This window comes from Talpa europaea (genome assembly GCF_964194135.1).
Source record: "Talpa europaea genome assembly, chromosome: 6".
In the NCBI taxonomy this organism is placed as follows: Eukaryota; Metazoa; Chordata; class Mammalia; order Eulipotyphla; family Talpidae; genus Talpa; species Talpa europaea.
Genome location: NC_140072.1, coordinates 86,500,030 through 86,518,550, shown reverse-complemented (window position 1 = coordinate 86,518,550; position 18,521 = coordinate 86,500,030). Strand labels below are relative to the sequence as shown.

General features: G+C 35.6%; 1 protein-coding gene across 3 annotated transcripts in view; it reads left to right on the top strand.

Moving 5' to 3' along the window:
- Nucleotides 1-18,521, top strand: part of NBEA (neurobeachin) — a gene marked incomplete at both ends in the record, with an annotated part of 593,662 nt that overhangs the window by 513,898 nt on the left and 61,243 nt on the right. For all 3 annotated transcript variants that reach the window (XM_084235096.1, XM_084235095.1, XM_084235094.1), the window contains 2 exons: nt 2,477-2,617; nt 10,480-10,599. In XM_084235096.1, the coding sequence (XP_084091222.1) occupies nt 2,477-2,617; nt 10,480-10,599 (261 nt within the window). The remainder of the gene's footprint in view (nt 1-2,476; nt 2,618-10,479; nt 10,600-18,521) is intronic.

Here is an 18,521-nt window from a genome sequence, read left to right as displayed (position 1 = left end):
GATTGAATCAGTGACTTTGAATATGAAACTACACCTACAAGCCCATGAAGCTAAAAAACACCAGAATACCTAGAGAAATCATAGGCAAAACCTTCCATGATGTAGCTTTCAGAAATGTCTTTGTGGATTCAGCTCTAGCAGCAAGGAAAATAAAGGAGAACATAAACAACTGGGACTATAACAAACTAAAAAGCTGCACAGTGAAACAAGCCATCACTAAAACAAAAAGGTACCCTACTGAATGGGAGAACTCTAGAACTGAGGTTACCAGAGGGTAAGAGGGAGAGGAAGAAAGGGCTAGAACAACTTGGGGAGAATGCACAATGGACTGTGGTGGTGCACTTGTGGTAGTGGGTGCAGTGTGGTAACAACACCGGAAATGGGGGGCACTGTACTTCTAAAACACAAATGATGTTATAAAGCAATGTTACCACAACATATATAACTGTAAATATAATCATAATAAATAAAAGAAGATAAAATTATGTATGTAAAAAAAAAAGAAAGAAGTAGCTACTGTACAGCTGCTTCCTACAAAGTGTTCTGTAAAACACTCCAATAAAATGACTCTGATGAAACTTGAATAAAATAAAAAATATATTTTTTTATTTAGTCCCTTTTCCAATAGTTGAGGAAAAAGCTGGAAAATATGAGAAGAGTCATCTTCTGTTTTCAGGAATGTTTTATAAAACAGATAATATTGGTTAATAAGGTGGATCCTTAGGGGTTGTGCAGAGATTTTATGCATGTAAAAGATCTATTAGCCTATTCAAGACAAAACAAAGTGTTAAATGTTTTAAATGCTTTGAAAATCTATACTTATAATATTGAGTTAGAAAAACATATATCTGTACATCTAGAGAAATATATCTTTGCCATTTAAAATGACAAATTTAATATTTCAATTCAGTAACAATTCACTCATTTCACTATCTATAGTAACTACCCTTTCACCAAAAATGTTATTATGTATTTGTTTTGAATCTTTTATTTTATGTAATGTAATGAAATTAGATTATACTGTTTTTTTAAATGTATATAAAAAGATGTGAGAGATATAGCCAGTGAGATTTAACCCAGAATAAAGTTGAAGTTTAGAATGTAAAAAAAAGTGTATTTAAACCAATTTTTTAATTAAATGGTTAAATTGTTTAAACTTTGTTAATTCATAATTAAGCTAAAGAAAAAATGAGCATAATATGCAAATAATTTTAATATTCAGGATTAGAACTCTTGCAAATAGAGTTTATTATGGAAGTTCTAACACTTTTAACTGCTGACATGATTGTGTTGTTTGAATTAGTCCCCTGGGATGAAAAGAAAAAGCTTACAAGCAATTTATAAATGAATCTTTCTCTCTTGTGTAATATTACTTGTCCCATTGAAACACTAATTTTCTACTACTTCTGTTGTAAAAATTAAGCCTTGGGGGGAACTTTATAGTTAACTAGTAATATTAAATTTTTAAATAAAGGAGTTATATATTATTCTTAGTATTCATCTATTGTTTTCTCTATAAACATTTATTTTTATAGTGTGCAACCTAAAACAAAATAATGTAGCTATTAGGTATCATAAGAATAGACTCTACATCCCATTAAGCCCAAATTAGACAAAAATTTAAGCTATGGCTGTATGCTATTTAAAATCAATAGGACTATATGTTAGAAATTGTTAATGATTAAGTATGCTAAAATGTGTCTCAAGACAATGAGCCTACTAACACATGCTTTGTTGAAAAAGTGTATATATTTTGTATTGTGAGTATTTTACCCTGTGCTCCCTAATAGGAATTAGCATTATAACAGGTAATGCATTAGTACTTATAGGAAAGGTCTTCCTGACCTTAGCAAAATGCATTCCAGGAAATCTGAATTGTCTGAGTTATTTCCATCAGCCTTAGTTTTGTACCAGTTTAACTTAATTTAAAGATACATGGTTCATCTATAAAATAACAGATTGGGACTAACATTCCAAGAGGGTTTCTATTATGAGTGATTGTTGTCTTTCATATCAGATGGCAGGCTAGTAAGCCAATATTTTCTCTAATATGGTTGTCACATGATCAACTGTTTCACTTTCTCCTCATTGGATTTCCTATGCTCAACCTAAATGTTCATTATGACTTCTGTTAAGTAGGCAGGGAAATAACATAAAAATATTGGTTTTGTCTTAATAGTTTAAACTGGATCATCTCTTGTAATCCAGTTTACTGAAACTCAATAAAATTCAAATCCTTGAAAATTAGATTTGGAAATGGAAATGGAAATTTGGGGGTGATCTTTAGTAAGTAAATACAAATAACTTTGTATATAATGTCAATCAAATTTTGTAAAAATGTAATGCAAAGTAATTTATCTCTGCTCTATGGTTAAAATGAATTAACAGTAAATACTTTTGGGGTAAAGCATTATAATGTAGAATGTCTACTGAGATTGCATTAAATCACAGATTCCTTCTTTTTCTGTTTTTATAGCCAATTGGTGCTTTGAACCCAAAGAGAGCGGTGTTTTATGCAGAGCGCTATGAGACATGGGAAGATGATCAAAGCCCGCCCTATCACTATAATACACATTATTCAACAGCAACATCTACTTTATCCTGGCTCGTTCGAATTGTGAGTGTCTTCATTAAGTTACAGTGTGCCTTCTATACCTTGAAGTTCTTCACATAAGTAAATTAACTGAAATCAAATACATTTGTGACTTATAGTAAACAAAAATTAAAGACCAATGTAGAAGAAATGAGAGATTCCAGACTCTAGAAAAATTTGAGTCATTAAAAAAAAAAAAAGAGTTAACTCATGGAAAATTGGACTAGGAACATTGATTATTGTCAACTTCCTAAACCTAACCAATTACAAAAAGGAACCAAACTTTTGGAGTACCTCATTAATACCTACTGTGTCCTTTCTCATCTACAGCCCAAAGTTGGCACTTTCTCCTGGCCCTCTGCATCTTGATTTTTGGACACTGTATTTTAAAAAACAGTTTCTAAAAGTTGTGAGGGCCCTTTCTGTTCCTTTCTCTTTCTCCTAAGACATAAATAGATTTAATTCTCTCTGATCTTGTAAATTAATTAGTTGATTAAATATATGCCTGCTTTCACCCCTGCCCACTCTTAAGTGACTTCCCATTTCTCTCCTTTTGTTGTATGTACGAAATGTACTTTGTCAACTGTTTTAAAAGCACATTGCACACAGCCCTGCTGTGTTGTGCTTGTCTCTACTTGGCCCCTCCCATTCAGTCTTTAGCCTGGTTGATTTAGGTTCTACACCTACCAGTCTAGTGAGTTCTTATGGTGGCTGCAATGAATATGGATAGAGCTTCCCATTTTTACCATGATATATCAAAAGCACTTGACACCATTGCTCATTTCCTCCTTCTTTAAATTCTTCCCTTTCCTGGCTTCTCTGACAATATCCTCTCCTGATTTTTCTCCAGTCCAATCATCCTGACCAGTTGCCTGCTCTGAATTTTTTCTCAACATTTCTATTCCCCATGGTTTTCTGTATGTTTTACCTAGGCTTTGTCTTCCAAATATAATTAATGAACTTCTAGTGTCTATCTTCATTGCACACATTTCTCTTAACTCCTGGCCTATACTTCCAAGTGCTTACTAAAATTTCTACCTGAACATCTCATAATATCATAAACCCCATTTCCACAAAATAAGCATACCTCCCTCAGAAAACTTATGTGCCTCCTTCTCAATTCCCATCTATATAAATGGAATGATCATTTACCTCGTTACCTGACCTAGATACATTCTTTTGCCATCCCCTTACATCTAATCAGATATCACACCAGGTAGATCCTAACAAGTAAATAGCTCCACATCTCTTACCTTTTCTCTAGTAACACTAGCTTTTCCCATTATTTTTCAGGTTCCCATTATTTCTCATTGAGATTTTGCAAAATCTCTTAACAAATCTCTTTGCCTTTAGTCTTGCCTTCTCCAATCTCGTCTAGTAAAGAACAGTTAATGGAGTCAGATTGTCTGACTTTTTTTAGACAAAGGACTATTATTGATGCTAAATCTAAATCAATATTTAGTATCTAAATCAATATTGAAGGTCAATGTTTTCTCCCTTTAGCAAAATATACTTCAAATTCTTCTATTACATGAGGCTGATTTGCCTCAGAAACAGGACAATAAAGAGGTTAATAAGCTAGATTTCTCTGATCACAACATGAGCAGACCATAATGTCAAATTCCCAAATCATTACTCCCAGCCATAGAAAGAACTTTTTAGCTGTGTATGAACCAGAAACAAAAAACCAGAAAAGAGTAAAAAATAAAACCTTTGAGAAAAAGCACCTTGGCAAAGTTAATTTTCTGTTTGTTGCTTAGGATTCACTTAAGAAGCCAAGGAAAGACACCTGGGTTTATGCAGCCCAGGAGATCTCTCCTTTAAGCAGCATGGTCTATTTTGGCTTCACCGAGTCAGTACAGCTGGAACTCTCAGAGGAACTTCCAAAACCATTAGAGAAAGGAATTTTTACAAAGTATTTAAGCCAGAGATGCTCGACCAGAGAGGCCTTTTCCTATCATCTCAGGTTTCATCAATGACAGTCATTGCTATAGTGAACTACTGCTTTGGAGAGGGCCATAAGACCACTCTCTGAGGCATTTTGGGGATCAAAATAATGTGCTTTTGAGCTTCCCCTGGTGGCGCAGCAGTTGAGCGCTGGCCTGTGAAGCTGCCCGCAGCCTCTGCAGCGCTGGTTCAATCCCCAGCCACCGGCGAGGGTCCCACATGGCACGCAGACCTCTCCTGCCGTGCCCTCTGCTTCCTTCAGCAGTGTATTTCATCACTCTGCCTGTTCTGTTCCCTGCTCTGGCTCTGGTGAATTCTCTCACCCTCCCACGCTTCTGACTGTACCCAGTGCTTGTATAAATAAATAAATAAATCTTTAAGGAAAAAAAATTCTTAAAAAAAATGTGCTTTTCTGAGAGAACATAAACCACTTTGAGAATTTAATGAGAGCATATGTGTAGTCAAACAACACACATATGCTGTTACATATATGCACACCTATGTATATATACATATATGCACGTTAGTATTTTGAAATATATAAAATAGTATTTGATGACTTTTGTGTAATCAAATTAGTTTGAAGTCCGATAATACTTAAGTGGAAGTCTGTAAAAATAGTTCATATAAACAGCTTGATTTAACACTATCGTATCCCTGGGAAGATAAATACCTTCGTAAATCATAATTCATTCTTAAGTTGATTTATCATTCTATTAAAATGGAATACAAATTTAAATCTGTCAAAGGTATGGCAGAAATTCTGTACAGATTTATCCTTCACATGCCCTTTTAGTATTGTAGGTAGTGATCATGCAAAACAGAAATATAAGGTAAGACACTTACATAACTTAAAATTAAGAGTAAGAAGAAACAGGTGAGATCTAATGTATTCAATAAATTATTAACCCAATACATTCAAAATTTATGATTTCAACGTATAACCAATATAAAAATTATTAGTGAGACATTTTACATTTTGAGGGTTCTGTCTTTGAAATCCAGACTGTATTTTATATTTATAGCACATTCAGTTTCAACTAGCCATTGTTCAAGTACTCAATGGTCATATGTGACTAGTGGCTACTATAATAGAACAGATCTATAAGATTGCTTTTATGGGGATTCATTTAGCCGACACAGCTTATGTTGTGATATTATAAACAAAAGCATTGTGGTCTATTAGCTCACTAAGTGTTTAACCTAATGGCCCAGGGAGTTGTGATTTCCTCACTCCCATCCCAAGGAGTTTATCAAGCAGAAAATGCATTAAAATTTGCGTCATTAAGAATTTGTTCATAAAAGCAACATCCAGGCTAAAGTATTTGTCCTTTACCTTTCAAGCCTATTAGAACCAAAGTCATTCAAATCATTATTACTCTCAGTCGGTATATTAGCATGAGAATGACAATAATTATTTTAAAATGCTAATTATCTACACACCTTACTATTTTAAGTTAAAGATAGTATTTTAGACAAACCTCCAGTGAAATCACTTGTTTAAATTACAAGACACTGAAAAGACTGTTTCCTTGATAGCTTGCATTGAGAAAAGTATAAAAAAAATGTTAAATAGCAGACTTTGTTGTCTCTTCAGATACTAACTAATATAAAAGGACACATATAATATACACACAGAAGTAATTAAACTGTGCTGACTTTTACATCCCTCTGTAACCAATGCATCTTCCAAGTTCAATAGATTCTTTCAGTCTACCTATTCAAAATCCATTTGTCAAGCATTTAATCAGAATTCTTAGGAAACTAAATAGATTGTGCAACAAGAGGTAATGGACAAATAGTAAAAGCATTTTTCCAAGTGTTTTAATTCAAACCAAACCCTAATGCCACTGAATAAAATATTGTTGTCATGTTTATCTTGAATACTGTTGCTTAAGGATAATCCTGTTTACTTAGAACAAAATGAGGAATTCTTAACCAAGAGTGTGGTGTATAGTGAGTACAGAGGTTAATTAATAGAGACTTTTCAAAGATTCTAAAAGACACTTTTGGGTTGTTTTAAAAATAATGGAAAAAGTTAAACTTTGGGTGTCATACAAAATCCAGTAGAAATTATGTTTCTTGCATTTCCTAGAATGTAATCCTGAATTTCTCAGTGGTCAATTGGGACCAATTATACCCTACTCTTAAGAATTATATTAAGGGTTGAATTAACTGAAATAACATAGTGCTGAGCACAGAAAAGGACTCAGTAACTCTTTCCCTTTCCTTTGGTCTTTATTTGCCTCAAAACTTCTATCTCTTCTTTAATTACTAAGCACTACCAATTATCCATGAATAGGGTTTGTTTCAAATGAAATGAATGGAAGGACAAGAAGAATACTACAAGGGAAGAGGAACTTAAGATTTTTTATGAGATGTTTGCACAAAAGTCATATATGTCAGAAAAATAAAGGAGTTGGGTAAAGCAAAGTGCAGCAAGGGTTACATTGCTTAGAATGGAATTAATTGGCCTGTAATCATTGAAAGGCAGGAAAGGTTATTAGTGTCTTTGTAGGGGACTCAAATATTATGATAAAATTTAGCAAGATAGGTACTTCCAGTGCAGGCTAGGTTAATTTGGTTCTATAACACTGAAAAAGGGTTAGAAGATAGGAAGTGACCTTGGAATAAATGCAATCAGGAGAAGGAAGTCTGTCACCAGTTGTTTATATTGTAGAACCTAACCTGAACATTTTAAAGCCTAGAAAGTGCTAGTGTTTTAATATCTGAAATTTTTATTTAATATTCATTCATTTGTAAATCTTACCTCCCAAGCCAAAGCCTTCTCCATTATAATAAAATATCTAACATGGTGAAGTACTCATAGAAATTGCTTCAAGCAACATGTGTTAGAAGAAATAAATAAAAGTTCCTTAAACTTAATATAGCACTTGATCCTCTATGTTTGTCAGGTATCATTCCAATGAAAAAGAAAAATCTTGCACTGTACCTTGAAGGTTATGGGGAAATACATGGACAAAGGTAATCTCCATGGTAATCAGAGCTTGAAAGATCAATACTCACTTATAAACAAATAGGTTATCAATTTCTATTAGTACTCTACCACTGTAGCAGCTGGAGACCTTCAGGAATAATGAGAATATATGTCAGTAATGTCGTGTGTGACCCCTAAAACAGTTGTTAATCAGATCTTTTTAAAAGCTACTTAAAACAGTGAAATGTGGAATTCTTCTTCAGTATTCTACAGTAATCTGGCTACCACCAGATTCATAAACCTCATGACCAGAAATAAAAGTTATTCTTCAATTTCAGGTATTTTTTCACTATGTCCATCTGTGCTATCCTGGCATGTCTTTGTTAAGGGTTGAAAACCAGAGAGGATTTTATAATTTAGGTTGAAGTAGAGATCAACTGTTAATGGCTGATGACAAGAAGTTAGACTTTGCATGTATAAATCAATCTTCACTCACATGTATTTAACAGTTTAAAAATAATAAGAACAATTGTGATCACCCTAAATTAATCTCTGCTTACTGCCTAGACGTAAAAATAAATGGCATGCTAGATGAAGTGGATTCTAAAGATAAAACTTTATGGTCAAAATGGTGGTTAAGAACTGACAATGAGGGTCTCCTCGGTGGCGCAGCGGTTGAGTGCTGGGCTGCGAAGCTGCCCTCCAGCGAGGGTCCCACATGGTGTGGCAGACCTCTCCTGTCTCGCCCACTGCTCCCCTCAGCAGTGTATTTCGTCAGTCTGCCTGTTCTGCTCCCTGCCCTGGCTCTGGTGAATTCTCTCACCCTCCCGCGCTTCTGACTGTACCCAGTGCTTGTATAAATAAATAAATAAAATCTTAAAAAAAAAAAAAAAACAGAACTGACAATGAAAACTGTATCTTACTCTGATACTGCCATATCCCAATCCCCCACCAGTACCTTATATGCTTAGCTGTGTTCAGCGAATTTTTATTAAACACAAACTATGAGTCAATGCTGTATTTGATACAAGGATGAATAAAACTAAGGTTCTAAGTCTGGTCTGGTTGTCTAGTGAACTGGCAATCTGGTGAGGAGTACACAGTGAGACTTGGCACAGTGCATAATGCTGCTAGTCACTTTATATTTCTGTGTCAGGTAAGATACCTCAGGCTTTCTCAATATTATTTTCAATCTAATTTTTATTATCTCCACAGTATTGTCATTCCCAATTAACATAGATGAAGCAACTGAGATACAGTTACTTAACATGGTTACTTAAGGTTAAGTAACCTAGCTAAGAGAGTTAAATGGTTCCACCAAGATTTAAACTTAGATCTGTCATATTCCATTTGATTTACCATTGCTTCTTCTAGAATTCTTACATCCCCACTTTAATGAATTTACTTTAGTGATAAAATATACTGCATTAACTATTTTGAATGTAAATTCTTCAAAGCAAAAAGACATCTCATATATTTTTTTCCTAACTTAATCTCAGTGACATCTATTTACCTCTCGTATCACTTAAAATTTTAAAAGCCTATACGGAGTTCCTAGATATATATTTGATTTTCAGATCTATCTGTAATATTGCCCTTAACTATATATTGCTATATTATTCGTCATATCTCTTTCATCATGCTTTTCTGCTCTTCACTGCTGAACATGAAACATTGGTGACACATTGTAAACTTATAAAATTGATGCCATCTAGTCACATACAATTTCAAGAAGTACTGAATTAGATTGATATTTGTAGCTCCTCCCTGACATCCAGACCTGGCTAGTGGCAAAAAGAGAAGTTTAAAGAGTTCAGGTAATTTTTAAAAAAGATTTATTTATTTATGCATACAAGAGCTTGGGTTCAGGCCAGAGGTGTGGGGTGGGGGGGCAGGGGTGAGAGGATTCACCAGAGACAGAGTGGGGAACAGAACAGGTGGATTAACCGAAGTACACTGCTGAAGGGAGCAGCAGGCGACTCAGGAGAGGTCTGCTGCGTTATGTGGATTGCTCCCTGGCTGGCTGGGGATCAAACTTGTGCTGCAGTGGCTGTGAATTGCTTCATAGGTTGCATCTTAACCCCTTGGGCCACCAGAGAGGCCCATCAGGTAATGTTTTATAGATATAAAAGATTGAGCAGAGATTATACATTAAAGAGAAAAAATTGGGCCTCCCCGGTGGCACAGCAGTTGAGCGCTGGGCTGCAAAGCTGCTCGCAGCCTCTGCAGCGCCAATTCAATCCCAGGCCTCCAGGGAGGGTCCCATGTGGCGCGCAGACCTCTCCTGCCACACCCGTTGCTCCCCGCAGCAGTGTAATTCATTAGTCTGCCTGTTCTGCTCCCCGCTCTGGCTCGGTGAATCCTCTCACTGTCCTGTGCTTCTGACTGTACCCAGTGTTTGTATAAATAAATAAATAAATCTTAAAGAGAAAAAATTAAATATTTATGAAAATTTCAAATAGATTTCTTAGCATCATTGAGCATAAGAGTGACATGCGCTAATCCTTATTTTAAGAGAGAAGAATTAAACTATGGTGAAGAACTGACAGTGAAAACTCTTATTTTGATACTGCCATATCCCAATCTCCCACCAGTATGTTTGTTTTTGTTAGACTTGTAGTTATACTTTTTTGTTATACTTATAGTTAACTGAGAAATCCATAGAAAGACTAATGTATGTAATCCTCTTAAATTGGGAAACAAATGTAATGACATGAGAAATAATGCCTCCCTGCCAACATAAAAACTATAGAAAAAACATTAAATTTAAAGTGTATTAGGACTTTATGATAAAGTTAGCCCTAGGTTTCCTCCAATGGTAATATGTCCTGGGTGGCAGGTGAATAAGGCTAAAAAGAACTTAGGGAATTAAGATAGTGAGGGAAATTGATATTTGTACTAGGTAAAAGGAACATCACTTACAAAGCCTAAGAAGTGAGAGCAGTGTAGCAAGACTAGAATGTGAAGAGGGTCACATTCATGATTTTTTTGTCCCCCTTAGGAGCCTTTCACAACGTTCTTCCTCAATGCAAATGATGGAAAATTCGACCATCCAGATCGAACCTTCTCATCAGTTGCAAGGTCATGGAGAACCAGTCAGAGAGACACTTCTGATGTAAAGGTATGTTCTTTTATTGTTGTTATTTAATTTGAAAATATGTTGAAATTTTGATTTTTTAAGTGGGTAGGTAAAGCATTTTATACTGCATCCTATTTTAAAATTGTATGGTATATATATACAACCCAAAAACAAACTAAAGGGAATAATTTTGACCATCACAGAAAATGATTCAGGCTTCTTTTTTATTATTCAGTTAAGGTGTTTTTGTTATTTCACAGAATTCCTATCAAATTTAGATTGAATAATCAGGAGATGGAAAGAAAAACCCATAAATTGCCTTTCCTGCTGTTAACTCAATATTTGGCCCATTCCATAAAACACAGCAGGAATTGGATGTGACCTTAATGTGTCATATTGTTATAGCTTGCCCGGCTTTGGGTTTACGTAGCCTAGGGCAATTAATAAAGCATTAATGACAAGACCCATTTAAAATGTAGGCTTTTCTGTACAGCCTTAGCTTTTACTTGACTGTGCCTGGGGATACAGGCAACAATACACATTAGATTAAACCAACACACACACACACACAATATGCAGAAATAGCGGGAAAGCCGAGTAATTTTACATTTGTTACTACTTACCTATTGTTCAGTATAAAATTAATAACAAAATAAATGTTATTCATTTATAAGAGCTTTTGGGGTTTTTTTAAGACTATTCAAAGCAATAAAGTGCATTTCTTCTCTTTCCTCCTCATTTCCCCCCTCACAATAAGATTATACAGTTAGATTATAGTATGGGTATATGTGTTCTCATTTTAACCCTTTTAAAAGGCAGATTTTTTCCTATCACAGCCCCTCATACTATTGAATATAAAAATGATATGGTATTATTTCTTTTAAGGTCTTAATCCAAGAAAAGTCAGTGAATTAAAATCAATTATTATTTACATATCTGTGCTTTTCTATTGCAAACATTTTTTAAAAGCAATTACATTGTTATTGAACGCGAAGAAAATTGGATGAAGGCAATTTTTGTGCAGTTCTTTTCCAAAGCAGAAAACAAAGGAAATGGATCTAAGCAGTGTGTAGCATATCTGTTTCATTTGTTGCTATGATGAATATTATTTCAACATATTTCATTAGTTTGCATGAATGAATATTAATTTATACATACAATGTATTCACATTTGGAAATAAGATCATTTAAGGTGCATTCTTATTGTATTAAACTCTTCAAGCCCACATTTTTTCCCTACTGCTTTTTGACTTCAGTGAGTAAACTCTAGTATCTCCATAAACCATCATTTAGATGGATTTACTTACAGTGACATCAGGGAGAGAATTAATTTCTTATTTAATAACACTTTGAAAATTAACATAAAAATGGGGCGTTTATAGGTCTTTAAAATTAACACCATGTTTATTAAAAAACATTCAATAAATAAATGCTTTATTTAATTTTTGTAGATATAGTTTTGGACATTACTTTCTATCTTGAGAACTTTATTAATATATTTGCTTACCAAATATCTCACCAAATGATTTGTCAGACTCCAGTATCTAGTGCCTGTGCCAGGCTTTCCCCTCTAAAGCTGCTTGGTATCTTCTCAGCAGCATTCCTTCTGAAGCTTTTCAGAAATTCTTACATTTTGTTACAAATTGTTTTCATTTGGGTCCTCAGTCACATTATCAAGGGCAAAGGCCAATGTCACTATCACTAACTTGGGAGGATTTTATTTTTATCCCCAAGCAGACACCTGAATACAAAGGGGTTCCCATCTCCCACCCCCACACCCACTCCCAACTTAATTAGTTCATAGGAAACTCATTTCCCCGGCTTGACATGTCATGGATTGCTTTCATTTTCAGTGCTCCACTACCACCACCCTAAACCTATCTTTTATAAGCTGAACATTGCCTGTATACACAATAATTTATTTAGACAATCTCCAAATGATGAATAGTTCTTCCTTCTCTCTAATTGTTACTAATAAATACAAGAGTCCAGCAAACAGCCATACATAGACATCTTGACAAACTTTGTGTATATATGTAAAGGATAATTCCTGTTAATGGGACTGTTTGTTCAAAAGCTATACACTTTTAATTTTTTTAAAAAAATATTTGTTTATGTACACAAGAACTGGGGTAAAGGCCAGAGTTAGGGGGTAAGAGGATTCACCAGAGAGAATGGGGAGCAGAACAGGCAGATGCACTGAAATACACTGCTGAGGGGAGCAGAGAGACAGAAGAGGGCTGCTGCACCATGTGGATTGCTCCCTGGTCAACCGGGTATCGAACTCGTGCTGCAGTGGCTGGCAATAGCTTGATAGCACTGTGTCTTTAACCCCTGTGTCAAGCAGGGGGGCACATATTTAATTTTGAATGACATTGCCAATCATCATTCCCAAAGATAATTCATTCCCTTTAGCAGTGTGTAAAATGCCTCATTTCCCATGCCCCTATCATCACTGTAACAAACTGTAACTTTTCCTAATCTGGTAGTGGAGAATTTGTCCTTGCATGCATTTCTTTAGTAGTTGCCTTTGTCCTTGTATGCATTTCTTTAATTAGGAGTGAAATTGAGCATTTTCACATATTAATTAACCTGTAAACCTACTCATCTTCTGTACATTTTTCAGTTGAGTTGTATGTCCTTTTTTTAGTGACTTGAAAAAAATGTTCGAAATTGCAGTTAGCTTCTTTTTGTCATTTTTGCTATATTTCAGTTGAGTTTTGTGTGTTTGTATCAATTTCTTCTTTTATAACATAGCATTTTGGGGGTCCTCATTAAGGGGATGCTAGAGAGAAGTTTCTTGGTAACACTAGCTGTAACCTGAGGTTTTCTAATTGTTAATGGTTAAAGTATACAGTATTTTCCCCTCTAAAATATTACCCAATTTATCAGGAATGAGTATTTTACTAAGACTAGTAATAGTTTTGCTGAGTATTTGTAAAAGTCTAAGCTTTTGATTTCTGATCCCTAATCTGTTCAGATAATACATTTGATATAATTTGAGAAAATGAGTTTCTATTTCTGAAGAAAAGTATCTCTGCAGTAGTCACTCATTTAGTCAGATAATTATATAAGAGAGAACAAGACTAAGGTAGATGGTTTCATTCTGTCTCTCTTTATCAACTTCAGTCCTTCCTGTGGTAATGCATACAAGCTGCTCACAGAAATGTTGGTGAGGTGACCTCTCAGGCACGAGGTCTCCTAAGTTCCGTCAGACCACTTAGTTTTTACTTTTTCTTTTAATTCTCTTGTCTTAGTAACATTGACATTCAACTTAACTGAAGTTCTTACACTAATTTTCCTTAATGCCTTCAAAAGTTGTTATATTACTTTTGAATAGCTATATAGATGTCAGGAAAGGTAGCTGTGACAAAATGTCATTAAGGTGACATAGTGTAAATTAATACAGTTAATGGAGGTGCTCACCACTGACTCATTGACCCATTATGAGCTCTTGTGGAATTAACGAATGTCAGGGCATCAATCTTTTGAAAACAGGGAAGAAACGAAATGGCGGCTTTAAAACCTTGCAGTGAATTATATTAGAAAAGTGAAAACGTCTGGGCTGGATTTGATTTCACTAGAAAGCCATAAATGGTATGCTCTCTCAGCAAAATATATTAAACTGAAATGTCAGATTTGATGCAATAGGTATACAATTATGATAGTGTTAATAGTGGTCTTCTATCATTCCAAGACATACTTTCAAGTCCAATTTCTCAACAGCTTGAACTTGTCATAAGCTTGTAAATTAGAAATTGTGTTAGAGGATATTTTCTTATTATTGACAAAACGCATATAACTGTACCATGGGGTTTTAGTGTAGCTGTTAAAATAAACTAGAAATCATTTACAGACACAAAATGCCTGTTATAATCATCATTTTACCATTTCTTTGATAATGTTTGGTGTCCTCATTGTTTCATTTTAGAAAATTTTTGAACTAATTGGATTCTTTCTTTTTAAAGAGAAGCTGATTAACATAAATGTATCCATGAGAAGAAAGTAAGCACAAGAGCTGTTATATTAAATAGGCCACTAGTGCCTAAAATAATCTCTGCAGGAGCACACTTATACTTGATAATAGTAGAACTCATTCTTCTTTATAAAAAATTCTCAAGAGTTTTCAGACAGGCTTTTGGATTGGTTATTTGATACCCATAAGCCTGTCTGAAATTGTCTTATAGGGTAATTCTCATTATCCTTATTTTGTAAAGGAAGTGCACAGATAGCGAATGACTTGCCTAAGTTTACACAATAAGGAAGAAGCCAGAACTATCAAGGAGAGCTATTTGGTTATTTCTGTTGGGTACTTGGTTGGATGGAGTGCTACTTTCGTGCTTCTGCATGGTAATAAAATCATATGCAACCATGATGACTAGAGTGGGTCAATAAGACATACTGTAGTCATTTATTGCAATTCATAAGCTACCCCAAAACTGAGTGACTTTAAAAAACCACCACCTTGTATTTCCTCAGTGTTCTACCACCAGAATAGGATTCATTGGGTACAGCTTATCTTTGATTCATGTCAAGGCTGAACTGGAGTTGGTTGATCATATCTTTATGTAATTTTTATGTAAGGCCACCATGTACCTTTTTCAGAGTGACTGACTAATAAGAGGATAAAAAAATAGCAACTCTAAAACCACTTAATGCCCAGGTTTGAAAGTCACAGTGTTACGTCCACAGCATTCTGTTAGTCTAAGCAAGTCAAAGGGTCAGCCCAAATTAAGAGAACTCCACTTCCTGATGACATGAGCACAGTGTCAAATTTCAAAAGGCCTGAGTGATTTGTGCGGCCATCTTTTGAAAAATATCTATCAGAGTACTTCTTAGCCACAATTCACATTCTTCATGCAAGTCTCATCCCATCATTGTATCAGTTCTAGTATATCATGATCAGGTCCAGATACAGATGAGGTACAGAAATTCCTAATTTGCAGACCAGGAAACTAAAATGACAGGTTATCTGTCACAGATTGACTCAGCATACATTGGTTGTAGAAACAGGCAAACTTTGACAGCCTGTGCAAAACAGGGAGATAGGAAGGTACATAGTGTTACCAGTTCATAACAATTCTGAAATCCAGCCAGGGATGACATATTGCTAGTTACCTGAACAGAAGGGACAGACCCTTAAATTAGGGCCCAGTTATGCTATCTAGGAAAGATTCACTAATTCATTGTTCTCTGTGTCTCTCAGTTACATCTTTTGCTTGCCCCCGACTCATTCTTTCCTTTTCACAAAAGAGATTGTTTATAGCTTAGTAGTTTTCTCTGTCTGCTTCCTTACCATAGAATGTTGGGACCAAGGCTTCCTTTTCCCAAGCTGGTATAGCACTTAAAAAATTGTGAACCTGTGCATCAAATTATAGTTGACTACTAGGAAAATATCACACACAAGTAGAGGCAAGTTCCCCTCTACTTTAGGATGTGTGTTAAAATGCTTTTGTATTGATCTTAAGATGCCTAGAATCCTTCTATGTAACTGAGCAGGTACACAAACCCCTAAGTTTCACTGAGCGCTTACAAGGGTTGCAAGTCCCCCACATTGTCTGATGGTCTTATTTTACTTGCAGCACTTTGGAATTGATCTTTGTACTGAACCTGTTTCTTATTTTGAGAATCTTTTGGAACTTGAAGATACCATTCTAGGCCATTATATATCTCTATATTGCCTCAAAACTGAATATTTTTCCTTAGCTCATAATACCTTATCCATGCACCATTAAAAGACCCCATTGGTCGCTTTCAGCATTCTGCCTGGAAATCATCTTAACCAGAACCAGGTGCACTCAATACCTTTTCTGTCATTGAAGTCATTGCAGAAGACAGTCTTGTTCATTTCCCCACCACTACACATCATGAGTTGCTTTTCCTCCTGCTTCCAATAGAGCTTCCTTCCTGATTTTCCAGGCCCCACCAGAAATCTCCTCCCCACCCTTCCAGCCTACGATTGAAGGTCACATAATTTTAGTTTTTATTGTTTTAGCACTCCACTCCCAAGCATTAATTTCTATTTTAGTTATCAATTTCTGAGTAACAAATCACCCTGAAATGTCATCTAAAACAACAACTGGTTATATATTGACAATTGTGCAGTTGGAGTTAAGGCTTAGTAGGAATCATTCATTTCTCTGCTACATAGTGACATATGAAGAGGGTTGGCTGGGCCAGAGAACCCAAAACTGCTTTACTCATGTTTTGTGCCTCTTCTGAGCTGGGTGAAATAGCCAGGGCTGTTTAGGCATGTCACATTGTTTTATGTGATGATTGGCTGCTAAGGGGACTAAAGCAGAAGCTTCCAGGTCTCTTAAGTCTTAGATTTCCCTAGAAACCCAGCAGTGTCACTTTATCACCCGTAAGTCAGTCTGTATTCAAAGAAGATGGACTCCACCTATGGGTGGGGTGTGGTAAAGAGAAAATGGCAAGAGAGGCTGTTGCATAGATCTTTGAAAAAGCTCTACCAGTAACTTATTTTTTAATCATAAATTAACTAATTTATAAATTATAACTAAATTTATCTAAAATACCTTCCAGTTAATCCTGTTGTGCATTTGGACATATAGAAATCTGAAATACCTGCCACCCTCACCCAAGGCTGAGATATCCAAACATGTGCCACTCTCTTTTCCAAGCTAAGATACTCCCCACATAGATAGGCGTTACAATAGGAATTTCAAATTCCTGAGTCTACTGGAGGTGATCCTTTGATGCCAATATGTGATACAGCAAAAGCAGTCTTTAGGGGGGAGATAATTTCAATGCAGATCCATGTTAAAAAATGAGAAAAATTCCAAGTAAACAACCTGCTATAATACCTAAAGCAATCTGAAAAAGGACAAATGAGACCTAAAATTATAGAAGGAAGGAAATTAAAAAATAAGAGCAGAAATTAATGAGCTAAAGATCAAAAAGACTACAAAAAAAATCTGTGAAACCAGGATCTGGCTTGTTGAGAAGATAAACAAAATAGATAAACCCCTAGCTAGGCTAACAAAACAAAAGGAAGAGAAAATAGTAATAATAAATAATCATAAATGAAAAAGGAGTCACTTCAGGTAGCACAGAAATACAATTATAAGAGATTGCTATAAGGGACCAATGAATTCAATAACCTTGAAGAAATGGACAAATTTCTAGATCAATATAGTCTGCCAGGGCTAACCCAGAAAGAAACAAATGAACTGAACAAACCAATCACAAGCAAGGAAATTGAAACAGTAAAAAAATTCTTCACAAAAACAAAACCACAGAAACAGATGATTTTACAAATGAATTTTATCAAATTTCTAAAAAAGAACCAATGCCTACCTTGCTCAACTTTTTTTTTAAAAATACAAGAAGGAGGGCCTCCCCGGTGGCGCAGTGGTTGAGTGCTGGGTCGCGAAGCTGCCCGCAGCCTCTGCAGCGCCAGTTCAATCCCCAGCTGCTCCCTGGCCACCGGAGGAGGGTCCCACATGGCGCACAGACGTCTCCTGCCGCCCGCTGCTCCCCTCAGCAGTGTACTTCGGTCCTTCTGCCTGCTCTGCTCCCCGTTCTGGCTCTGGTGGATTCTCTCACACTCCCGCGCTTCTGACTGTACCCAGTGCTTGTATAAATAAATAAATAAATAAATCTTAATTAAAAAAAAAAAATACAAGAAGGAACCTAGGGGTTAAGTCTTAGGGCTATCACCACTATTGCTTGATCACTGGCTGGGGAGCTAGCCCACATCTGGCACAGCAGACCTCTCCTCTCTTGCCTTCTGCTCCCCTTCGCAGTGTATATAGTAAATCTGCCTGTTCTGCTCCCCATTCTGTCTCTGGTGAATCCTCTCACCCCCTGAAACTCTGGCCTTACCCCAGTTCTTCTATAAAGTAAATAAATCTTTAAAAAAAATACAAGAAGGAATCTTCCCTAATACATTTTATGATACCAACATTACCTTTCTACCACAACTAGATGAAGACACAAGAAAA